The sequence below is a fragment of the Pipistrellus kuhlii genome, unplaced genomic scaffold (assembly GCF_014108245.1).
Source record: "Pipistrellus kuhlii isolate mPipKuh1 unplaced genomic scaffold, mPipKuh1.p scaffold_m20_p_13, whole genome shotgun sequence".
In the NCBI taxonomy this organism is placed as follows: Eukaryota; Metazoa; Chordata; class Mammalia; order Chiroptera; family Vespertilionidae; genus Pipistrellus; species Pipistrellus kuhlii.
This window is the reverse complement of record NW_023425438.1, coordinates 33,158,001-33,182,798: the sequence shown is the minus strand read 5'-3', so window position 1 is coordinate 33,182,798 and position 24,798 is coordinate 33,158,001. Positions and strand designations below refer to the sequence as shown.

At 49.1% G+C, this 24,798-nt stretch overlaps 2 protein-coding genes and 1 long non-coding RNA gene across 8 annotated transcripts in view; 1 reads left to right on the top strand and 2 right to left on the bottom strand.

Moving 5' to 3' along the window:
* MEIS1 (Meis homeobox 1) overlaps nucleotides 1-12,977 on the bottom strand; it is a 136,783-nt gene extending 123,806 nt beyond the window's left edge. The window contains exons 1-6 of one of the 6 annotated variants that reach the window (XM_036435542.2): nucleotides 12,955-12,977; nucleotides 8,298-8,524; nucleotides 6,282-6,423; nucleotides 5,683-5,733; nucleotides 4,822-4,872; nucleotides 3,203-3,349 (exon numbers count right to left, since the gene is read on the bottom strand). In XM_036435542.2, the coding sequence (XP_036291435.1) occupies nucleotides 3,203-3,349; nucleotides 4,822-4,872; nucleotides 5,683-5,733; nucleotides 6,282-6,423; nucleotides 8,298-8,497 (591 nt within the window). In that variant the 5' untranslated portion in view covers nucleotides 8,498-8,524; nucleotides 12,955-12,977. Of the gene's footprint in view, nucleotides 1-3,202; nucleotides 3,350-4,821; nucleotides 4,873-5,682; nucleotides 5,734-6,281; nucleotides 6,424-8,297; nucleotides 8,525-9,375; nucleotides 9,592-10,451; nucleotides 10,706-12,954 lie in introns of those variants that run through there. The other 5 variants (XM_036435544.2, XM_036435540.2, XM_036435546.2 and 2 more) reach the window with 5 other exon arrangements.
* LOC123652227 lies at nucleotides 10,914-12,058 on the bottom strand. Its single transcript, XM_045580832.1, has 2 exons — nucleotides 11,063-12,058; nucleotides 10,914-11,031 (listed from the first exon to the last, which is right to left on the bottom strand). The coding sequence occupies exons 1-2, from the start codon at nucleotides 12,056-12,058 to the stop codon at nucleotides 11,002-11,004; spliced, it is 1,026 nt and encodes a 341-aa protein (XP_045436788.1). The 3' UTR covers nucleotides 10,914-11,001.
* Nucleotides 12,456-18,951, top strand: LOC118717447. The gene is made up of 2 exons (XR_004987480.2): nucleotides 12,456-12,964; nucleotides 13,865-18,951. It is a non-coding gene; the product is annotated as an uncharacterized LOC118717447 (long non-coding RNA).
* Nucleotides 18,952-24,798: the final 5,847 nt, after the last annotated feature.

Sequence of the window (24,798 nt, the reverse complement as noted above, 5' to 3'; positions counted from 1 at the left end):
TACCCGAGTGGCAGCCCGGCTCTCATCCCCCGCGGCCGCCGAGTCCCCGAAACCCCCAGGACGGGGACCCAGTCCCCCGCGCCCCGCGCGCCCCTGCGGAGGCCGCGGACCCGGCTGTCGGGAGAGGGCGCCCGGGAGGGCTGCGCCCGCAGGGGCCTCGGAGTCTAGGAGTGGGAACCAGAGGAAGACGGGACAAGGGCACGGGGATCAAAGCTCCTACCTTCATCTAAATGCGATTTTTAAAAATAAAAATAAAAATAAGCCAACAGCCCTATAAGGTCAAGTGGATTTCCACGGACTAAGCCTTCTGGGAAAGCGGTCAGAGCCGTCGATCCCAGGTCCCTGCGCCCGCCGGTGGCAGTCTTCACGCCTTCCGAGGGGGAAAAAAAAGGAAAATAAAATAAACCTCGCCTCCAGCGGGCCCTAGAGACGGAGGGGTTAATGAGCTAACGAGGCCCCGCGTTCGCGCCGCACCTGAAGCCCGATCCCGCAGCGCGCCCTCCGCCGCCCAGGCTCCCGCGGCCCCCGCCGCCGCCGGGGCAGACAGGTGGCCGGGCTGTCTCTCCTGGGTCTCCCCCCCCCCTCCCAGGGCGCCCCACCAGGGGGTCCAGCGCCCCTAGGGGCCGGCCAGCAAGCTCCAGACGGGGAAGCGGGCGCCCACCAGGCGGCCCCAGTGCCCTGTCTCTGCTCCCAGCCTCCCGGAACAGGAGGCTCAGCCCTCTGCGCCCCGCATGCTGCGCTCCTTGCTCCAAAGGGAGCCCAGGCACCCCGCTCCTGGCTCTGGAGAAGCGGCCCATTAGACCGACTGAACTTGGGTTTGCTACCCTCCTACCCTCTGAGACCTAGGGGAGCTGGGAAGCTGGGGACCTAAGGGAATTGGGTGTGTGTGTGGGGGGGGGGGTCCCCGAGAGCGCGCCCATGCGCCCAGGCCAACAGCACCACCAGTTCAGCCAGAGCAGCGAAACCGCCCCCCGCCCTAAGCCTCTCATCTCCTAGGTGGGGGGCCGGGGGGGGCGGGGAGAGAACAAAATGCGATTTTTTTTACCCACTAGAAGTGCCTACCGACCTGCAGAGCTCGAGCTAAAGTCATTGTGCACAAAAAGTTTGCCGGAGGAGGAAGGGGGAAGAACTCGCTGATGGCATATATATCCATGTTGTATTCCCCCCAAAATTGCCCCATAACTTTGGTCCTTTATCTTTGCCTTTAATAAAATCGCGATTCGTTGAGAAAACGGGGGCATAAATCTTCATTTTGGAGGCAATTAAAGTGTTGATTTCATTCATGCCCCTAAGCGGTTCTTGTAATTTGCTCAAATAGCTTTATGTACCCAGCACTAGAAGCTTTTTTAGAATCCCATTTTCTAGTTAGGCTTGTTGGATGACGGTTTTTAGTCAACAGCAGCTACCCCAGGGTTCCTCAGTGGTGGAATCTGCATGTAACAGCTGGGGGGGGGGGGGGGCGGGCTGGGGAGGCTGAGGCGGGCAGGAGGCAGGGCAGCCCCCTCCGCGGGGTCAAAGCCAGCCCCCTCCCCCGTCCCAGTCCCCCTTCCCACAGCCGCCTGCAGGTTCCCCACCTCGGCAGGCAGGGCTGCGCCAGGATCGCGCAGGCTGACTGTGGAGGCTCTTGTCTACACGGTCCAAAGTTTGCAACTATCCAAATAACCGTTATGGACGCTGCACGCCGGCGCTTTGCAAGCTCAGCTCGGCCTGCCCTCCGCTCCTGGGGAAAGGAGGCTTCAGCCTCTGTCCAGAGTTCCCCAGAGAAATCAAAGCTTGGGATTTATTTGCAGGGGTAGACCTTGGCGAGAAGGAAAACTTTGAGATGACACCAAGACCTGGGGAGCAAAGCACGCGGACAAGAACTCCCGCAAGAGGAGCCACTCACTGGTCAACAGAGATCCTGGCAGAGCTCGCCAGGAACGCTGCCTGCCTGGCGGTCCCTGAGCCTAACAAAGACAGGCTGATGGCTCCCCCAAGACGGGGCTCACGTGCCAAGTCAGAAAGAGAAACAACTCGGGGCCTTCCTTCCCTTATATACACAGGGAGAGGCGGAGTAGGCCCGTGCAACCCAAATCTCTAGGCGCACGTTGCAACAATTCGCAACGGAGAGCTGTCATGAGCCCTGTTTTATCCCACCCACTCCTCACGTTTTCACTTTCACGCTATTTTTTGCAAACTCCTCTGGACCAATCCAGAGAGGCAGCGACTGGACAGAAAGAGAGATCCTGGGAGCAAACAGTGGTGTTGGAGTGAGAGGGGGAGAGAAATCCCCCCCCCACACACACACACACGCAGACACATCCCCACAGCAAGTCCAAATAGAAGTGGTCCCCACTTAGCCATGCAGTGGAAGAAGGGCCTGGAAGGAGAAGGCCAGAGGAGGGGGCTCCGCAAGCCAAAGGCAGCAGCTGGGAGTCAAGGTGGCGCAAGGTCCCCCACCCAACCACACCGAGGGAGTCGCCAAGGTGCCCTGATGCTGACACTTCCAAAAGCTGCCATCCCAGAGGGCCCGGGAGCACGTACCAGCTGGAGGATGAGTGGAAAGGTGGAGGAGAAAAGTCCGATTTATCTGTCTTATTTTGTCTATGAAGTACAATAAAATGGGCGAGCTTGCAGCGAGCACTGCACAAAGCAATGCTCAGTGAGGTCTAGAAGCGCTCGGCCGAGGAAAACTGACAAGACAGGCTAATGAACCGTAGAGACAGGGAGAAAACAGCCAGCATTTGCTAGATTTCAAACCCTGGCTGTCTTCCTGAGACCACCTATCTTGGGTTTATTCCTAATGAAATAAGAAATACGAAGACCTTACTCTTTCCTTTTCTTCAAGATTAGAAGGGGGGGTTGGGGCAGTGCTCCCAGAACAAAGCCCTACAATCAGAGGCGGTCACTGGCAGTTAATACTCCCATTATGATGGAGGGTAAATAAAATAAAGACAAAAATTAAAAGCGACAAGAAACAGGTCAAGTTTGCAGGCAAAAGCTTTTGCAAGCTCATCTCTCCACGTCGAATCCCAGAGCCAGCCTTAATGAAGCAATAATAGCCACATTATTCAAAAATTTTCATTTCGATGGAAATGTATCTAAAAGGGACTTAATCATATGCAAATAATAAAAGGAGGTGGTAGTGACCCAGCGAGCAATATGCATACAGATTTTTTTTTTTCTCCTCTTCCCAGGGATGTTGAAATTGAAAAGCGCATACCTGGTCAGTTAGATTTGCTGATCTTGTTATATCTTCACTGTCTGATTTGGATCCTCCTTCTCTATCGTCTATCACCAAATCGATAGGCATTTTCCCTTTCAAACAGCTAATATACCGGTGGCAGAAATTGTCACATAATTCGTGTACCTACATTATGACAGAAATAAAAAATGGAAATATAATCAAGAGGGGATAAATGACATTGACAAGTGCAATCCACCCCTCCTCACCCCCCCTTGTGAGATCCAAACTTCCAAACAGGGGAAACACAGGGCAATTGTCCTCCAGAGACCCCCAGACGCATCCAGAATTAGGAATAACTTTCTTTTCTTGCAAAATAAAGATATCCCAGAAAATTGACAGTGACAAGATGATTCACAGGCTACAACGTATTCAACACCCGTGTTAAATTCATCTGCTTCCAGGGCTGTGGCCATTAGAGGGGTGACCTGCGTGGGTGACATTTAAGGTAAGCTATTTAATTCCATCCAGTGACTTTATCATAGGTCCTTTCCCCAATATGTCTAAGGAAAAATGCATCTCTGTGTAATTTGGGATATATGATATATATAATATATATTCAAAGGACCGGTACTGTGGTGGCATAGGATATATGCCTGACAACCCAAGTCCCTGTAATATTTGAAATTAGGGTTTCTATCCATAAGAAGCATATTTTAGGATGCTTCTTTTGGAAAAATAAAAGGAAGTCAATTTCCCAGTAATCAATATATGGGGGGGGGGGACCTACAGTCACAAAAATGTATCAAACTGATTTTTAAATATAAAATGGAAAACGATTGCTTCAGACTATTTAGATGCAAGTGGAGCGGTCTCTCACAGGCCCCAGTCATCCCTGACATGCAAAAATTCACAAGGCGCCCCAGTGTGCTTGCGATTTGATGTTAGTTTGAATTACAATGCATTAAGTTTTTATGGCTGAGATTTATAGAACAGCTAGCACAATTGTATTATCCCACACCCTTTCTTGAGTGTGAAGGTGGGGTGTGTGCAGGATTTTGCAGATTCAAGACACTGACGCAACTACCAACTCTGCTTTGTCTCTGCAAAACATTTAATGTGTTTCTCCCACCACCTCCTCCAGACTCCCTGTCCGCTCCCCCCCAACCCCCACTCGGCCGCCTCTCCTCTGCATCTGACCTGCCGCTGCTCTCTCAGACTGTCTTCCAGAAACTCACTCAAACTAAACAAAACTCCCCCCACCACCACCACCCCCACAGAGGCAGCAAAGAAAAAGAAGAAGAGGAAGAGAAGAGGCCACAAAGGTATAACCTGTGAAGCAACTCACAAAAGCATTCTTAACATCAAGGGGGTTGCATAGAATTGCAACTATTTATACAAAGCCAGCAAGGTATTAAGAATGAATACAAGGCTAGGGCGTCTGTGATCCCTGGTTTTAGTGGCTGAAATTGTAATTAAACTGCAAAGAGAAATGGATGCAAAAATTGGCCTTGACACTAATTACCAGAAAGAAAGACATTTATGCAAATGTTCCAGAAGCCTGAACTTCAGCCATGCTGAACCCTCCCCCATCCTGTGTGTTTGGGGGAGGGGGGGTGTTTGAAGGGGCCAAAGAAAAAAGAGGCCAGAAAAATTACCTTCTCTAATTCCAACAGATGAAACCTTAATACTTGTATGGCTTGAATCATCTGCAAAGACACAAAAAGAATGAGCATCCCATTCCCGGTTTGCAGAAAATTGGCTGTCACAGCTCTAGCACCTCCAGCCCACCACTCCCCTCCCCCCAGTAAATAGAGTTATTTTGATTTATGGCAATAACACTAAAACTTAATAGCAGCGACTGGGTACGATCTAGAGGTTTATATTTCTTAAGGAGAAAGAAATAGCTAAAACAACAACAAAGCATCTAAGTGGGGATCATAAACACTCTCCTCCCCCATGGCTCTCTCTCCTTTCTCAGCCCCACGGCCTCCTCCCCACCCCCAAAGGGCCACATCCTTGGACTAGACGTTTCCTTGGAAGGTGTGCATGGAAAACAGTCAAAAAAATGAGTCCCCAGAATTGTGGCTTTTCACACTGCAAACGTCCGGCTGCCTTCTGCACACCTTTCAGGCAAACTGGTGGTTGGGGGCTCCTGCCTGGTAGCTGCCCCTCCCCAGGCAACTCTGAGGGCTGGGAAGTCTGCAAAGTTTAAGCACACACGCTGACAGGCCCTGAGATAAATCCCTGCGCTGATTAGAGCTGCGCTGCCCGGTTGTCATAAAAAACAAAAGCTCGCGTTTCTCTGTGCCGCTTGCTCGCGGCCCCTCTCCAGAAAAATTTATTTCCCGGGATCTTGTCCCGGTCCTCTTGTCCACAGACGGACACATTTGCAGCAGACCTGCAGCGGCAGCAGGGCAGAGCGGTCTAGAAACCTCGGGGCCCTACAAGCGAAACTGGGGGGCTGAGGGGAAAGGTGGGGGGGCGCTGAGGAAGGGGAGGAAGGGGTCCGCTCTTACCAAGTTATCCAGTTCTGGATTAGAAGAAAATAGAGGTTTTTCTGCACGAATCTAAATACAAGTGAGAAGGGAAAGGGGTTGGGGGGGGGGGGAGAAAACAAACATTTGAAATCTGGTCGCCTCCCTACATTCTTGACTCCTTACACTGTCAGGGCCAGGAGGGAGCCTCCTGGAGGGACTCGGGGACACCGAGTTCGTCCCATGCAAACACACTTGGAGGAGACTCAGGCTGAGAACAAGCCCCCAGCTCTGGGTGCCTCCCACCAGCAGCTCGGATTCTGCAGGAGGCTGCTCAGCTAGCTCCCCCAGTCCAAGCAGCTGCAGCGCGGGGTGTTACTCTGTGGTTTTATTTTTATAAAGGGGGTTTTCTACAAGAGGCCACGGATTTCTACATCTCGAGTGGGGATGGGGATGGGCCATGTTGAGTCCCCCCGGCAGACACTACTTAAACAGGAGGGACATCTCAAGGTAGCTGTAGCAGGCATGGCCTGGAGTGGACTAGTTGCTAATGACTCTTGCAAATGTGCTGGGTGGGTGAGGGGGGAAGGGAGGTCCCCCTTTTTCTCCCCCTTTACTTTTTAAACATTTATTTTGCTGACCTGTTTGGCGAACACGGCTATATCTTCATTGAATGACTCTGACGAGCAGACGTCCCCGCCCGCCACCCCTGGCTCTCGGGGGGTACAAGTAGCTAATTCACATTTCTCAAAAATCAGTGCTAAGAGAGGGAAGAGGGGGTGTCTGCAAGAAAATACAACAGTCACAAACAACACAATGGTTAGTCCCGAGTCAGGGGAAGGGAAAAAGGGCGCCCAAGCAAAGCAGCCGGAGGAGCTGGAGGCAGGGACCCCCTCCCTGGTTTTTGTCATCTACTTTTTTCCTTCCCCCCTACCCCCCACCCAGGTGACCGCTCACCTCCCCTTCCTCTCAGGGCCCCGGAGTTGGGAGGCCCTGCGCCACGGACAGAACCGTATCTGAGGATCGGTTCAGCTTATCTGGCCGGAGAAATTGGGAACATTTGCTGAGAATAAAAACCCAAGCGGGTTCCAGCAGCCATTTTGAATGAAGTTTCCCACTCGACCGGCCCGGTCCCCTCGGCTGCACATCCAGGACCCGGAGCCTGAGGGGGGCGCCGGGCACAGGGGCTGGGAGAGCTCGTTCCCATGGGCTCCTCCGAGGCGGCCTGGCACAGCCCGGGCTGGGGATCTCAGTGCCCGGCGCTCAGTTAACTTGGGAAAAGGACCTCCAAGGCTTGGGGGACCGGCTGTCAGGGGGCTGCACCTTCGGATCCCCACCCCGGGGAGCCCTCGGAGAGCCAGGAGGCGCCTCCTCGGCTCCCTGCACATCGCCGGTGCCTTCGCCGATCACCCCCACCACCCCTCCCAAAGAAAGTTCCAGCCCATGGTCGCGCTGGAGAGCCAGAAAGCCTTTCGTTTTGTCTCTGCGGCATGGCCAGGCAGCTGGGACTGCGAGGGGCCTAGATGTCGCTTATCTCAGCCCATAAAGGAAAGGGGGAAAAAGCGTCTCCTCATGCCCAAGGAGGTGTCCCGAGTCTTTTATGAGCTCTCACAGGCCAGCTGGGAATGTAACAGCTTGGGGTCCTTTTGAAAGCTTCCCCAAATGTCCTGTCCCCGGAGCCTAAACCATTTGCAGGGAATGCTGCTGCGGAGAGGACGCTGGGATTTAAACCAGCCCGTGGCACAAGGGACCAGAAAAATAAAGCAGAGCGGCTGTGCAGCCGGGGAGGGTCAGTGTTGCATGATCCTTTTTTTTTTTTAATTTTTGTAAATAGATGCAGTAAAAGTTGCCGCAAAGTCAAAAAAGAGGCCCCCACATTCACCAGCACTCAGTAGGCACAAGTCTCTTTCAAAGGATTTCACCAGCCCGCTGTCGGATGGAATGGCCAGCAGAAAAAAACGGTGGGAACTGCAATCAGAAAACAACAGGGCCCGGGCCCGTAGCACCCCGCATCTCTGCTTCTACTTCCTGCAGGTTTCACCTCGGATCCCAAAGTCTTACAGCGGCTAGGAGTTTCCTAATGCCTGCAACCATTCAGACGGAGCTCCTCTCTGGGACTGCCTCGGCTACCTGCTCAAACTTTCTAAATGCAAAGCTGGTTCCCTTTGCCTGACCTGCCACCGTCCTCCCTGCGTTTCATTGTGCGGTGGCAGAGCCAGCACAGGGCTGCTGAGTAAACTTAGCAAGTCAGGACAATCCGTGGCTTAAAAGATTTTCCCTGAAACTAAAAGTTTCCTTCCCACACAAAGGCGCCTACAGTTAGCAAACCCCCAACGCTTTTCCCAGAACAGAGCTTCCAGCCGGGACACCAACCCTCGGAGAGAGCAAGAGGGACCCCTGGGCAGTTTCTCCTGCCGGGCGACCCCTTCCCTGGGCAGACCCAGATGCTGGGCAGCGGTGGCGGAGCGTGCAGGGTGAGGGGGGCGTCCTGGATGGCGGGGCAGCCTCCCACATTCTCCATGCAATGCGAATGAAAAGTCACCCAGTACCACCGTATCTCCAGTCCCGAGAGCTCTGGCTTTCCCCTGACCGAGGGCGAAGGGAAACAGGGTTAGCACCGCGGCTCGGCTATGTAACCTGCTGCCAGTTGTACCTACCCGTAAATGGCATCTTTATCTCTCTTTAACGCGTCGTTGACGGAGGAACCCATGCTGGGGGCCATGGCGTTGGTGTGAGCTGTGTGCGGGTACTGATGAGAGTGCAGAGGAGGCCCATGGTTCAGGTGGTGGACCGGCTGCATGGATCTGGCCGCATGCGGGTCCCCGTACATCGTGGAGGGGATACCTACGCCATCCATGCCCCCGTAATGGGGCAGATCATCGTACTGCATGACACACAGGAGAGAAACAAGGTTCAGAAGGCCAGGCGGGCTAAGGGGGGACCGACCGGCAGGGCAGGGAGCTTCTATAATGTCAGTCCAGCGGGATCATTCAACCTCGACTTCGGTGGCCTTGCATCTCTAAAAGCTGAGGTTTTTTTTTTTTAATTAAATCTAAAAGATTTTTTTAAGTAAAAATTCTAGGATTCTCGGTGAAACCCGGCTAGGGTGAATGGTCATGCCCTCACTTGTGTCCCTAGCAACTAATTCAGAAATTCAGAATCCTGTAGCAAGAAAGGAAGGAAAGAAAGGGAGGCTTCTCTCTCCCGGAGGGTGGAAGGTAAACCATGCCTGTCTCCATAGGAGGAAACGCAAAATCACAATAATAAAACGTGCCAGGACAGGGCAGCAAGCCCGCCTCGTTTCACAGCCCCTTCTCATCAGAGGGAATTAAAAAAAAAAAAAAAAAAAAAGTTTAGGATGGGGACAGCTACACCAAGCACGTGAATTCAGACAGGCTCCTTCCTTTATTTCCCTGCCAGCAAGAGGTTAGGCAGTCCTGTAAGACACTGCATGTCCTCTGCTTTCCAAGACAAACTGCTAAATTATTATACAAAACTAACTGGCCCCCTTATCAGTGAAACTCGGAGAAGGGGAGTTTTTCTTGTACCTTACAGCTGAATTTAGAATCAGGTGATTTCCACCCCAATGGAGTAGTCAAGGAAATCTGTTGTTGGAACAGTTAGTTATTCTATTTTTCTAGCCTTAAGAAGTTTCTCCGAGACTAGAAGTTAACAAGGCAAATGGTACTCCTCAGGTTGAAAGCAAATTCAGTAGCAAATGCACATACAACCTACCATCTTCCTCCTCTAGAAACACTACTTTCAGATCGATTGTCACTATTTTTGAGGGCAAAATTTAGCTATTTAGATTTTTTTTTTCTCATTGGTTCATTCCAGGCAAGCGTTTTCCCCCTCAAGATTGGAAGGCGTGGAGAGTGAAATGATTTTCAAAGAAAAGAGGAATTGCCACTTTCATCTCCTCAGAGCCAGAGGTGTGAAAGGAGTTTGGAAGGAACGCTGACATTTGCCTGAACCAAAGGAGAGAAAAAAAAAAAAAAAGTGTCAGCCTAGTAACTTTCTTTTGCAAACAGGGCTTTGAGGGCCAGGACACAAATTATGCAAGGAAGGCTTTCTGCAGACCCTCTTTCTCTTCAGAAACTACCTCAGTTGGGTTGTCATTGTCTCACTTTACTCTCACTACATTTCCATTCAAATAGGAATATTGGGGAAATTAGTATTGCATTTTAAAAGTGAGTAGCTGTGTGCTAAGTATCCAATTAGTGCAGGGCTGTCTAAGATAAACTTTCTAAGGCTTACCTTGCATAAAAATCCATGCACATTAAAATTACTTTTTTTTTCAAAGATGAATGCTTCTAGACCCCCAATAAGTTGTACTATGACAAAGTTATTGGCTTTAAATAGCTAAATGTTTCTAATGGTATTAAAGATGAACATAATCAATAACATAGCAGAAGTTTCTAGCTGTCTCTTTTAGTTTTTAAAAAGCTCTAAACTTTTGCTCTCTGAACGCTCAGATAGCATTAGCTATCTAGCATTTTTTGTTTTTGTTTTTTTTTATTTTTTTAACCAGGTGATTGCCCCAGCTTGTATTTTTATTTATACATATATACATGCTGGTTAGGAATCTACAGAAAACTTGATTATTCGAATTAACATGTAACATACATAAGTTCACAAACGCATAGAATAAATACTCCAGCTTTAGGCCATGGCTTTAGGAGCCTCATTCAGAAAGACAGAGAGGAAAAAAAAAAAAAAAAAGGAAACTTTTTAGCAATGTCTTTCAGACACGTTTCAATTTAATTTCACATTTGAGTTCCACAATTGTCGTTTTTTTTTTTAATACGTACCCTTTGCGCCATCGGCCTCCCTGCTCCCTTCCTACTTCAACTTCTAATATATCCTCTTTAAGGCCAGTGTGAAAGGAAACAAATACGCAAACTCCCCCGGAGAAAAAAAAAATAATGTAAAAGCAGGACGAAAAATCCCTTAGCGTCTCCAGCAACGTGAGCTATTCGTCCCAGATCTTCGGTCTACGGGACCTGAAGCAAAGCGCCCCAGTCACTGAGCATAAAAGCGCTCCGTTTCCAAGACAGCAGCGGGGGCAAGAAAAAAAAAAAAAAAGGAAAAAAAAAAAAAGGAAAAAAAAGGAAAAAAAAAAAGCAGATCTTTTCTCCCCCCCAAAAAATCAGTTAAAAAAAAAAAAAAAAAGCCAGCGCCCCTCAGACCCAACTACCAAATCTCATGGCTTTCTGCCACTCCGGCTGTCAATCACAGGCGAGGTTGTCAACGTGGTGAATGAATGATCATCCGCTCTGTCTTCTTCTGGTCAGAACACCTCAAATGTTCATATTCAAATGCACAAAAGCCCTAGCGCTGCTCGCTTCCCTAGAATCGGTCCTAATTCCTAATCAGTTTCTCTCTTCTCTCTTCTCTCTCTCTCTCTCTCTCTCTCTCTCTCGCTCGCTCGCTCTCTTTCTCTTTCTCTCTCTCTCTCTCCTCTCCCTCTCCCTCTTTGCAACTGCTGCACTGGAGGGAGATTAGAGGAGGAGGGTTGCAAAAAAAAAAAAAAAATGTCTGTCTGAGTTTGTCTTAAAGGAGCCACAATCGATGCTGCCCGCTCGCAGTCCCCGTGCGTGTGTAAAGTGTGTGTTGCACGGGCGGAGAGGTGGATTCCGACCAGAATGCTAGAACCCGGAAGTAGTGGTGGCCATAACAGGTCGCGTCTTACACAATGCACTGGGCTGCAGCAAGTCGGCTCCGCGGCAGGGGTGGGTGCGCGAGGCGAGCTCCGGCCGCGCCGCGGAGGCGGGGAGGCGCTCGCTCCCTGACACCGCGCTCCCGGGCACCGGCACCCGCACCCCCCGGGCACCCGCGCGCGGAGCGGCGGCCAGCGGAGCCCGGCCGCCGGCTTTATCTTCCCGTATTCTTTCCCCTCCCTCCTCCTCCCCCTCCAGACTCTCTCTCTCCTCTCTCTCTCTCTCTCTCTCTCCTCTCTCTCCCCAAAGCCGCTGCTTGAAAATAAACCGGGAATACATGCGGGGCAAGGCAGAGGAGGCAGAGGCAGTGGCGGGAGTTTATGTTGCATGGGGCTCCGCGCATTGGACTTCAGGACTTTCCTCGAAAGGATCGGGGTCTGCCAGTGGTTTTTTCGGGGCGGAAGGGGGTGAGGAGGGAAGTCCCGGGTTCTCGGAACGAAAAGACTCCTGAGTCGGAAAGTCGAGAGGGGAGCGAGCGGGGAGGAGGAGGAGCGGGAGCGGGAGCCAGGCTGGGAAAGGCTCTGCGAAAGGAGTCCCGGGAACGGTGGGGTGGGGATGTGGCTGGGGCTGTCTGCAGATCCGGCTTCAGAGTTTTTTGGGGGTTTTTTTGTTTTTGTTTTTTTGCTGTCAGAGATAGACACTCGGTCCAAGGAGAGGAAATGCTTGCATTTTCTCACTTTGGGGGTCTGGACGCCCATCACCTCCTAGCTCCGGAGACACCCCTCACCCCAGCCCCGGAGCCCTGCGCGGAGTGAGAGAGGAAGGGAGGGAACAATGAGCTCAGAGCCGGGAATGTGCCCCAGCGCCTGTTTACAAACACCCAGCTATTTACGATCGCCGGAAAGCGAAACCCGACGCGGGCTCGGGGCAGCCCGGACCAGGCGGGCGGAGCCGGGCCCCGGCGCGGCGGGGAGGGCGGCTCCTGCTCGACCCTCTCCGGGCGGAGCGGCCGTGCGCCCGGGGCGCGGCGCGGGCGGCGGGGCCGGCGCGCTCGGCGGGGACTGCGGCGGAGTCCGCCTTTGTCTTTGAGGCGCCGCGGGGCTCCGGCTGGAGCCGTGCTCGGGCCTGAAGGGACCCGGCGCCCTCAAGCTTTCCCCTGGCGTCTCCTGGCTCTCTCCGCAGCCCCTTCTTCTCCCCATCTCACCCCCCACTCCGCTTTCCCGTCTCCAGCCCGGCTCGGGGAAACTCCCAGCGCCAGAGTCATCCCCATCCAAAGCTGAGCTTCCAGACAAAAAGGCTCAACTCGGAGGCTACAACCCAGCCACTGATTTTTTTACTCTCTCCCTTTCAATGTCTATTCTCAGGCTTAAAAAAAAATCCCTTTTCTTTATTCTCCCACTCTAAGCTTGCCCTTGATTGCATTTGGTGATGTTATGTTCGTTTGTGTGTGTGGTTTTGTTTTTTTTTCCAGCCGGCCCGACTCTGATGTGCCGAAAAGGCTCAAGCCTCAGCAGCTCACCCCCGTGGGCTGGAAGCCTCACATTTCCAAGCTGGGCTCGCAGCTCGCTCGGCTCGGAGCAGGATCCTCTCCCCCTCCCTGCAGCTGAAGCCTCGCAGAAAACTCCCCCTGCGGCCGGCTGGAAAATGAACTCACCCAAATCTCGGTAGGCAGCGGTAGAGGAAGGCTCGGCCAATCAGGAGGCGTTCCCGCCAGGACGGCCCCGCATTGGCTGCGGGGAAAATCAATTATCAAATAATCGATCAGCAGGGAGCTTCGATCTGCCCGGAATGCAAAACTGCCAGTCGGGATTCCCGCCCTGATGATGGAGGCTAAAAGGCTGACTCCCCCAAAGCAGCCAGCCTCTCGCCCACCGCCCCCAGCCCGACCCACCCTGCCAGCTGCACACCCAAACCCCACCCCAATCTGGAGGGTGTGTGGGGGGGAGGGCATTGTTAGAGGGAAGAGTTGAGATAGATGAGGGGGTTCCTGTCCCAGAGATGGTTTGGAAAAGGTTAGAAGCTCTAAAACGTATGGAGGCCAAACTCTTTACGAGCTCAAACTAAAAAGAGAATTTGCTTCAGTCCGCGAGGCAGGGCTCGAGCGTCTGTTACGTGGGCTCTGGAGGCGCAGGGGACACGGCGAGCATCAGACCAGAGATCTGGAATCAGGTCCCACCGAGGAGCGCACGCAGCTTCCCTGAGCGATGTCTATGGCTGCTTTCAGTCCTGGGCGCCAGGCTGCCCCGTTCCCCCAGCAGTGGACAGTGGGGTTCCCACAAAGCCCAGCAGCTGAGTTTCCCGGCTCCCCGCACCCCAGTGGCTCCTCGCTGTTCTCGTCCCAGAGCCCCAGATGCGCTTTGCCTTCAAAGACATCCGAGTGTTTAAACCCTGGCCCCCAGAGTCCAGTCCCTTCTCTCTCTCTCTCTCTCTCTCTCTCTCTCTCCTCTCTCTCTCTCTCTCTCTCTCTCTCTCTCTCTCCTCCCTCCCTCCCTCCCTCCCTCCCTCCCTCCCTCCCTCCCTCCCTCCCTCTCTCTCTCTTCCCCTCTCTCCCTCTCTCGTTTTAGGGTCTTGTACTTTTCTCCATCGCCAACATGTATAGAATTTTCTGGCACAAACGCCCCGCCAAAGGCACATCACAAGCAGCAGGAGGTGAAGGTAGGCCCCAGTGCCAAAGCCAAGGGGTCTAGGTGCCTGACCAGCAGCGCAATGATGCCCTCCCCTGCCTGCCATCCCCCCCAGCCCCCTGAGACCCTGCACACAGAATTTCAGGCCCAGATGGAACCTCTGGGTCTCAGGAAGGCTATTTCTCTGTTTATTTCTCGGGGAACTGCGCTGGCTGAGCAGGCAACACAATCCTTTTAGGATTGCGGAGAGACCCGGACTGGGCCGGCGGCCTGCAAGCCCTTCCCCGAACCCCTGCCCAGCGGCCTGGGCGGATACCTGGGCGCCTGGGGAAGGCGGCTCGGCTCGCAGGGGTAGGAGCAGGCCCGCCAGGCATCCGCGCCCCTGGCTGGCTGTAGGGGGAAGCCAGGGGAGGGGGTGTCAAGCCAAACCTTGACTTGGGCGAATCTACGTTTATGATCTTTAAATGAAGTGTGAGGAAAATGGTGTAAGTATACTTTAACTCGGAGAAATTTCCTGCGAAATGCATTTCGATGACTGTAGACTTTTAACAGCCCTAGGGGTTCTCAGGCAAGCCTTAGGTAACCAGCTTGGAGTTACCTCAACTCTGCAGCCACATTCTCAGATTTGGAAAAGGCCAGTTTAGGGATACATACACACACTTAACTTTTTTATTGTTGCTTTCTGGTAAATGTTTTCTTTTGTTTTCTAGCAGAGGTGAAAAAAAAAAAGAAGGTTCAGGTAAGTCACTCCTTTTCAAACAAACCAAACATTTCAAAAACTTTAGGAAGACTATTTTGCCATGATGTGTCAGGTTACTTTAGAAATGCACTTTAAAATACCTACACACGGATTTTTTTTCTCTTAAAGAAATAGTTTGTGTGTGGGCTTAAAGTAAACTTACTAGTTTTGAAAAGTGTCTTCTTTCTTCCCCCCCCCCCCACCTTTCCATTTATAACTGTAAACTTAGGCCTTTATAAGATTAATTCGGAACCATCAGGGGACTAAAACACTTTTACAGTGTAATTACAGTAGTACAAATTGTTTGCCCAAACCTCGTTCTGGATAAGGATTTTACAATTAGCAAACAGTTATTACAGTCGGGGCTTGCTGAGAGAAATTGCGCAGCGGACATCTAGAGTTGCAATCTAGTAGCCATAAAAAGAAAAAAAAACAAACCCTGCTGTAGTAGAGCAGCAATTAATCACCTATTAAGAGGAAAAGGTAAAGGGATGGTTGTAGTAAAGGACCATCCACATTGATACCTGTGATGGGACAGCATGCATCCTTAGCGTATTTCAAACACTTGGTTTTTAAGGCAATCGCACTTTTATCTTGGGAGAGCTTGGCTTAGTGAAGGGTTCTGACACTTGCCCCTGGTTCTTGCACTTGGGCCTTCCAGAGTCAGCTTTTCCTTCCCAGCCCAGAATATCCTCCCAAATGCAGAGAAGGGGGACTTTAAAGAGGCAGGCTGGGGCCTAGGTCTCTATTGTTTACAAACTCCTGCCAGAAGGCATTTAAAGTAGGTGTTGTCCCTTTAGGCTGTTGGTACAGTCCTCACTGCAAACTCCCTTCTCGTTTTCTGTTCTTCTAGAAGGAATTGTGCCTACTTCAGATCTCTATCCTGAAGCAGGCTTTTGTCCCCAAAAGTTCACACTTAATGCATCGACTCCATACGCCACAGAAATTTAAAGAGGCAACTCTTAAGGTAAAATGTGTGTGTATTTGCCAGCCCAGAATAAACAAAAGCCTGCTAATCAATCGAGTTTGGCAGCTGTGTTCACAGAATGATAAGGGTTTATCATCCGGCACCTAACTTTTAGCTGCCTGTGAAACTTCGGATCGCTCTTGGGGCTTTTGGTTGTCCCGGGGTGCAGTGGCTTGGGGATCCCAGGACTTCAAGAACTTTCATCCTCCCCATCTCACCCCCGCATTAGCATTTCCACTTCAAAAAAACAGAACTCAGGGGCGGGGAGGACAGTTTAAAGAAAATAGATTTAAAATCTAGTAGAGATAATAGAGGAATGCTGAAGATAAGAGGCTGGATGTGATAGGGGAAAGGTACCAAGCAGTCAAAGCTAATGAATGGCTTCGAGGAAAGCGAAATAAACTATTTAGAGGTCTATAAAATGGAGAAACTCGGTTAGGTGATATGAAAGGGGGGTTAACCGAGGGGATTAGGAAAGACGTTAATCAAGTGCCCTAAAGCTGTAAGGGCTGGGGGATTTGTTTACTGCATTTTGCTTCAGAGAACCAAGAATGTCTGGGACCAGTTCAGAAGTCAATGAGAGGTCAGCTTAGGCTCTCCCACTGTCCACAGGAAAATACCTGTGACTATAGTCTGACTGGATAATGCAAAAGTTAAGAAATGAAGGTGGTAGTGGGGGTGGGTAGGGTGGTGGGTGGGTGGGGGTGTGTTTTCCTTACTATCTTTCTATTTCAAATCATTAAAACGCTTTGGTCTCTAGAGGGGGGGAAATTACACTGGTTAACATAATTACTAGCTCTGACATTTTCAGAAGTTATAGAGGTCTTTTATTAATTAAATGGAGGGCTTAATAAAATATTCCTAATAAAATTTATGGTTGTCTTAAAACTTTCTAAACAGTGCTATAAATTCTTTATAAAATTAACTGGGAAATGAGTTATTAGCCCACACTTTGCCCTCCCCCCAGTTCTACGGAAAGAGTGTCTGCAGAATGAAAGGGGAAATAGAAGCCTTTTAGTAAAATATAAATGTTAGCCAAAGTCACGCATTGTTTTAGGAGAGGCAAAGTTTCAACCACGTCTAATGGCTTCATCCTCCAGTATTATCCTCCAAAAGCTATTCACAAAACTTTTAGAGAATTTCTTCCCCTTCTCAGCTGCATATTATATATTCATGCATATCTAAGTCCATTTGAAATACAATGCTTCCTTCTCTGGATTGAGTTACATGCTAATTTTAATAAAAAAGCATAGCATAGCTGCATCATGCAGAATTCCAACTTATAATTTTTAAGGTTAATATTGTAAATATTTTCTTTAGCCACTAGAAGATAATTAAAAATGAAATGCCTTGTAATTTATGTCAGTTTAATTTCTTTAAAGGTAACTGTTAAATAAATTCTCAACCATACTTCCCTATGAACTCCTCACTTGTAAAGGTGCATTATTTGAAGCAGCATTTTGTTGTGTAAATATGAAAACTTTTTTTTATTACTTCCTTTCAAAACCTTGGTGAGTTATCTCAAGTTTGAGATACTTCTTTGCTTCACAGATACAACACTGGCTGGCTGGCTGGCTGGCTGGCTGGCTGTTTAAAATGAACAATATAGCCAAACACACTCCAAACTAAGTCAAACAAACAGCGTTGGTGGATTGTTCAGCATTTGAAGGCTTGATCTTTTGTGCCGTCTACTGGACAATGGAAAAACTACAGCTCTATGATTTAAACTTTTCTCTTGTCCAGCATTGGGGGTGGGGAGTGGGTGGGAGGGGGATGTGACCTGCTATTGGGAAATAATAAGAGAGGACATGCGACCTAATTTAGACTCAGAGTACAGGTCTTGTGACTTCTTCAAATCCAAATTTAGGACATTATATTAACGATAGGCATGCCTCAACCACTTGATTAAGGCACAAGGCTAAATCTAGATTTTATACAGTCCTGTATATGTGTGTGTGTGTGTGTGTGTGTGTGTGTGTGTGTGTGTGTGTGTGTTGGCTTGGAAAGAGAAAGAAAGATGTTGGGACAAGCTTAGCATCTCTGAAAAAATTATTGGTGGTTACTTGGCTCTCCGTGTGAATTGGCTTGACAGTCAAGTTACATGTATCTACTACCTAGGTAATCCAGAATGTACAGGTTAATTCCTGGAATTTGGAACATGATATTGTTCAATAATCCAGAAGAGTACTTTGGTGAGGGGAGAAATGAAATTGGTAATTAGAAAAATTTTAGTGCAGCTATTTTTTTGGCAATCTTGGATTAAAAACATGAAACATTACTGTTTTCACTTGGAGACCACATGTGGGAAAAAGTGAGGGTGAAATTCACAGTCAGATGCTTTTATGTAGCAGAGGCTGTTTGATGTTCTCTTAAACATGTAAAAACATTATATACATTTTGGTTATGATTTCAAAAATATTTAAAGAGCCCTAGTATTATGCAAGCTTCATACAAAAAAATGCATGGAGCTAACTTTGACCTCTGATATTGACATAGTTTCTGAATAACCACAATTACCATACAGACTTGATTTTATGTAAGAAAAATATAAACAAAGCCCAATACCAACGTCATATAGAGGAGTCAAGCTGATTTTGGTGCAAGAGACATAGACTTGGGTACAAGACTCTTAAAACAGCCCATCTGCTTTTCTGAAGTTAAAATTCCCTGTTGAATTTTAATAACTTAATAGCAAATGGCTAGTTATTGGGGTGCCTTTTAATAATAACCTAATAGTGGAAAGGAGGCAGCTTTAGGACATTTTCTTGATGCATAAGTACACTTCAATGGTCTGCTTCAAATGGTGTGGCATTGTGTCAGAATGACATTAACATAGTGTATTAAATATAGATATGGCAGAGGATTTGGGCTGATGTAGACTCCTGAAAGCAGGGAGATTGCTTATGTTGCAGAGTAAAACAAACAAACAAACAAACAAAAACCCCAGGATGCTTTCAGTTGTGCTGCAGTGTGTGTGTGTGGGGGGGGGGGGGGGGGGGTGGTGGGCCATGTCTCTTTAACTGGAGCATCATCAACTGGACTGTGAAAGGTTATTTAATGAGATGCTGTTTGGATCACAAGGCCCTCCTAACCATAGCTAGAAAATGTAGAAAAGTCTTATGGGGAAACGGGAACCAATTACCAGTTCTCACACGCCTGATACATCCTAAGCGGATAGTGGAAGTCCTGAGACCTGCAGAAGGTTTTCTGGTCACCAAAGTCCTAACATTTATCTTTGAAGCAACAGGATGGGCCAGACTGGTCATGGTACACATTCACGTTCCACTGGATAAAGGGGCATATTTTGTGAAAACCTTCAGGGGGAAAAAAAAACAAAAACCATACTGATTATTGAAAAATAAACATGTTAACATTTCATTGAGCTAGCTAATGAATGAGAAGAGCATCCGCAGCTCAGCAAGCATTCTGGTAGCCACAGACCCAGCGAAGAAAAGGGCCAGGAGCCGGAGGACGCCTGCTGAGGAGCTATCTCCTGGTGGGTATCTGAAAACAGTGTTCCCTGTCCTTATTTAAAAATGAAAAGTCAATATCATCTTTCCATATCTTTGTCAAACAATTAACGTCAGCCTGTGGTTATACTTGCTAAAAATCATGACCCCCCCCCCCCCCCCCCCCCCCCCCGCATCCAGGCGATTTATTCGAGAAAGGGACCATTGGAAAATGTATAACTAACATGGAGAAGTCGACTCTGAGAACCGCAAACAAATCGGTTCGCAGCTGAGCCACAGCCCGGAGGGGCGCCCCTGCTTTGGCGCGCTCCTGGCAGGACAACTTCAGCGCTTGGCAGATTGGATGCCGCTTCGGGGGTCTTTGCGCAGCAGACCCTTTAGCTGGGCTGTCCCTGTCGCCCATGCATGTCGGGGTGCCATGCATGTCGGGGTCCCAGGTCCCCGCGCGCAGAGCCCCCTAAAGGCAGGTCCTGCCTGCACCCCATCCCAGGCGCCAACTTCCCGGACCTGAAAGGGGTCCGGGCGGGATTCACCCACCACCCCCGGGTGGGGACCTCGGGCTCTGCTCACACCTGGCTGGGCGTGGGGGGGGGGTGGTTTGGAGGAACGTGAACCTCCCCGGGGACCCCGAAATATCTGGAAAGATTGAATGATGAAAAGCCCTCTCTCCAGCCGGTGCCCCGTCTCCCGCCAATTTTGAGAACACCCCATCTTCTCTTTGGGGTTCGGCCTCTGCGGGACGGAGCGGGCCCAGCCGGCCGGCGCGGGGTGCAGCGCGGACTCGGAGAGCCGCTGGGCGGAGAGGGCGCCGCTGCTCGGGGACGCCGGCTCGGTCTTCAGCTTCTTGGGGCCGAGCACCCGAGGGCGCCTTCCTCCCGTCTGGACTCGGGGCTCCCTCCGGCTCACCCCGCTCGCCTCTCAGCCCAGCTCTGGAAGCTCCTCGCCTCCATGACCTGCCGGCTCTTCCCCGCCGGGTGGCCCTGAGCCCGGGGTGCCGCCCACTCCCCGCTGCCTTCTCCTCCGGGCCCAGGGGTGCCCCGCCGGCCGGTTTGGGGCGCGGGAGTCTTTGGGGACCCGGGCCCCCCAATGCCCCCTCCCTCCGGCCGCGGCGGCCCCCGGTGAGGACTGGAACAAGCGCGCGTTTGTGGGTGCAGTTACTATTTCGGGGGCGCTGGTGGGACCAGAAGCCGCGGGAGCCCCCGTGGGGGCCGGCGGTGGGTCTCCCCCGGGGATCCCGGTGGCGGCGGCGGGTGGAGACGCCCCGGCCCGGCCTCCCCGCAGCGGCCCCGCTCCCTCCGCGCCCCGCGCTCCCACCTCCCGGAGCAGGGACCACGGCGGGGCGGCCGGGGGTGACGGGGGGAGAGAGGAGAGAGGCTGGGAGGAGAAGGAAAGGAGACTCGGAGTAACAGTGACAGAAACGGAGAGCGGGGAAAGGAGGTGGCAAGTGGCAGGAAAGGAGACCAAGTCGGGGACACGGATCAGAGGGAACCTGGTCCGGCCCTGCCCACCACCGGGACACAGGGAAGCGGCCTCCCCAGGGAAGGGGAAACGGCCCTTTATTCCCCAGGGCTGCCTCCTGCTTCCTAGGGAACCTGGTATAGATTTTTGCATAATTGCATATTGACTTTCCTAACTAGTTCCGCAGAGCTATGTGTGCTTCCACAAGTTCAATCACAAACAATTCCCTTTGAAAGGAAAAGGGGGGGGGGGGGGAGAGAGAGAGAGAGAGAGAGAGAGAGAGAGAGAGAGAGAGAGAGGTGCTGTGGGGGTTTGGGGTGGGAACACTAAGGCTACAGACAAACACCACCAACTTCTTTCCAAATGTCACTGGGACTATCCCCAGAAAGGACCTTCTTGCCCTGGGAAGTGCCAGTCACCAGCACAAGTAGCCAAGGTGATTGCTCTGTCTTGTGCCCACTTTTCACAGCCCCCTCCCCTCCCGGAGAAACAGAGATTGGTAGGGTTAGGTGAAGGCCTTTAGGTCCACTCACCCATTTTATAGATGAACAAACTGAAACCCAGAGAGGTTAAGTAACCTATCCAATTTCTTCTCTCTCTTTTCTGCATGTCTCAAAGTTCTTTTTTATAGATTTCATTTTTTTTAATCCTCAGCCAATAATATATTTTCCATTGATTATTAGGGAGAGTGGAAGAGAGGAAAATACAGAGAGAAACATCGATGTGACAGAAACATGTCAATTGGTTGCCTCCTGCAGGAGCCCTGACCAGGCTTCTGGCCTGAGGGGGAGCCTGCAACCAAGTAGGTGCCCTTGACCAGAATCGAACCCAGGACCTGTGGCCCACAGGCCTATGCTCTATCCAGTGAGCCAAACCGGCTAGGGCTATTTATTCCATTTCTTTAATAAAAAAATAAAATAATAAAAAAACAAACACAGAAGAAGCCTTTCCTACCACATGTCTCCTGTTGGAAGCAGCTGTGTGTGAAGTTGATGATCTGTGTGAGTGTGGGGCTGGGTGGTGATTCCTCCCTCCTCTCCCCCCTCTTCACCCTCCCCCCCAACACTGACTCCAACACTGATCCCCTTGAGGAGAGCAGCAGGCAGGGAGCCCGCTGACCTGTGAAAGACCTTCAGGGAGCAGGAAGAAGGGGCAAGAACAGATAGGATCTGGTGCTGGTGGTGCTAAAGTCTCCTGGGCTTTGCTTTTCTCCATTCAACCTCCATTCCCCAAACAAACAAATAAACAAACAACTCAAGCCTTTTGCATGACTTCCTGTGACTGAATGACCCTAAGCAGAAGGCTGTCCCCGGGTCACCTCCAGGGCAAAAGTAAGGATGTCCAAGGCCTTACTTACCCCTGGATTAAAAACAACCTCTCCTCTAATTCTGTCCCTCCTCAGCAGCTTGCCTTTTAAGGATGTGAGAAGGAGTTTCTTGGAGTATAAACAGATATAATAACCCATTGGGATGTTTAGGTTTCAATTCTGTCTTTGCTCCTCTATACCCCACTGCAAGCAAGACCCTGGCTTCAGAACCCTTGACCAAGACATCCTGCAACTTAGACGGGCAAGATACATTTTTGAGTAGCCACTTTCAATTCTGAAGTATTTTTATTTTTAGCTTCCAATGTTGCTTCTAAAATCAGTTATTTATTGCCGTCTTCTTTCCTTAATTACTTCTAGCCTTTATTTGAAAGTTTTTGTTACCTTGATTTTAGTCCTGATTGGGGCGTCTCATACAGAAACCTGCTTTGTAGGCTTGTAATTTGCAGTCATCTACACTTATTTTAGTTTTTGAAAATTTGGTGGAGTTTTCTGATTTTTTTTTAAACTTATTGGAGTATTAGCAAAAATAAGCTAACACCCTTTGAGGTTTAAAACTCAGTAGTGTGCGATGTCCTAACCTCGTCTTTGTGATAAGCCCGGTGCATTTTTCTTACATACTTGTTGATTCACATATCTTTCAGTTAAAAATCTTTTGAGGAACAGAGGCCTTTGTGATACTGCTCTGTAAGCTATTGTATTTGCAACTATAATATTTAGTGATTGTAGGCTGAAACTGAAGAATGATTTTGGAAGCTGGCTGTATTAGAAAAAGCTCTTTGCAGAGACAAATTATTCCTAGCCAGGATTCTGGGTAGTGGTGGTGAGTGGTGGCAGAGCTGAGAGTCAGGACACTTTGGGTTCAAATTTTAATGAGCTCGCTAGGCACATTAGAAAAAAAGTAATCCCCTGCAAGATGAAATGAGATTATTAATTTGATCTTTAAGTGTACTTTAGATTCTTGTAGTTAGTAATTATGTATTATAAAGTTAGGCAGAAAATGTGTAGCTTCCTAATGAACAAAAAATGTTTACTGCTAGGACATCACAATAATACCTATTTCATAGTCAATATTAAAGAAGTTGATGTTTTGGAGTTGGATTAGAGAAGGCAGTGCTAAAGCAATGCTTTTCTGCCTGGACTTCAGCTATTTGCATCCAGCCATAGGGTTTTTGCCTGGTCTTAATGTCCTCTGAATTGCTACTTACTTGTCTCTAAAAACAAAACAAAACAAAACAAAACACAAAACTCTTACTCAAAATAAAACGTAAGTGTATTTTAAAGTGAAATGTTGTTATAGGATTTCTTTTGTATTTTTTTCTAATGCAAACTACAACCAATGCACTAATACATTTTAAGCAGTTTGCTCGGGTATAAGCTCCTAAATCATCTTGGCCTTACCTTGGGAAGCAAAGGCTAAGGACATCTTTATCTGTTCAATATGCCATGTTCTACTTTTAAGAGGCAATCAGAAGAGAAAGGAGTGAACAGTCGTGATTAGGAAAAAGCAACACCTTTTAGGAAGAAATCAACACTAATATCTTATAAGTCTGCTTTGGTGTTTATAGTGGGACTGTATCTTGTACTCATAACTGCAAACTTGTTGATATTAGTGAGCTATAGAAAGCCTCCATCTTACAAGACAGCATTTTGAAATATAATCACTATGATTTTAGGCATTTGTAAGGCCCAAATGTATGCTAGTAATAAGCAATTTTTGAAAAGTATACTAGATTCCATACTATAAAAATGACAATAATGTCTCATAAAAACTTTCCAAACACTGAAATCTGAAACTCTCCTACTTTATATTCAAGGGAAGGCAATAAATAAATAAATAAATAAATGCTTCTCCTTTGGAGCTCTTTTTAAATTTATTCACTCTCAACTGACCCCTTTTTTTTTGAGATTCTTCTGACAAGGAAATCAAATGTCAGAAGAATTCCTTATTACCTGCAGGCACTGTAATCTCCAGATATTACTGCCTATGTTTGAAAATGACAACTTAGGTCTTTGTTGAAAGTTACACCTGAAAGAATTAAGGTAAACAAAGAGATGTCAAAAGCATAGGATTATTTTTGTTACCATTAGATTTGGTCTGGATGTTCTTTAGTGTAGTTTAGAGGTTAAAACACTTAATCCCTGCTCCACTGGCCAGGCAACTTTTGGAGGCACCTTTGCTAGCTCCCTGATTTCACATCTGCCTTTTCATTGCAGCGTTGCCCATTGACTTAGTGGGGCAAGAGGTAATTTAGACACATATTTAATTTCCTTATGCCTAATAGTGGTTATAGATATCAACAAACCAAACTCCACTTGCTGAAAGCTTTTGTTCTACTTTGTTTTTTTCCTAAACATGGAATTAAGTTAAAATAATAATTGATTGCAACAACATAAACACCTGACCATCTTCAAAAAAAAAAACAAACACAAAACGAAAACCAAATAGCATTCCTTAGCACAACCGGAATGCTTACGAACTTAGAAACCACAAAGTTGAAAATGGATAGTTACAACTCTTTTAATAACGGTCACTGTACCATGCTTCTGAATCGGTACCCCAGCACTATGCGGAGTGTGGTTGAGCTTCCAATGCTCTGGAAACCACTGCTTTGAAGGTTACATCCAGTCATGTTTAAGTTCCCAGCTATGTTGCACTACTAGCTATCATGACTACATGGGACCAACCACTGCCTTGACATGACAAGAACTAAATGCCCAGCCCAGCCCAGCCCAGCCAGCTTAGCTCAGTGGTTGAGTGTTGACCTATAAACCAGGAGGTCATGGTTACATTCCTGGTCAGGGCACATGTCGGATTGCAGGCTCATTCCCCAGTGTATGCTGTGCAGGAGGCAGCCCATCAACGATTCTCTCGTCTTTGATGTTTCTATCTCTCTCACCCTCTCTGAAAACAAT

What these genes read in the sequence shown, in the direction of transcription:
- LOC123652227 (XM_045580832.1), bottom strand. Translation starts at nt 12,058, where the DNA reads ATGGGCGTCCAGACCCCCAAAGTGAGAAAATGCAAGCATTTCCTCTCC. An exon ending in GAGAAAGAGAGCGAGCGAGC is followed by an intron (nt 11,032 to 11,062) that starts GAGAGAGAGAGA and finishes AGAGAGAGAGAA; the next exon opens with GAGAGAAGAGAGAAACTGAT.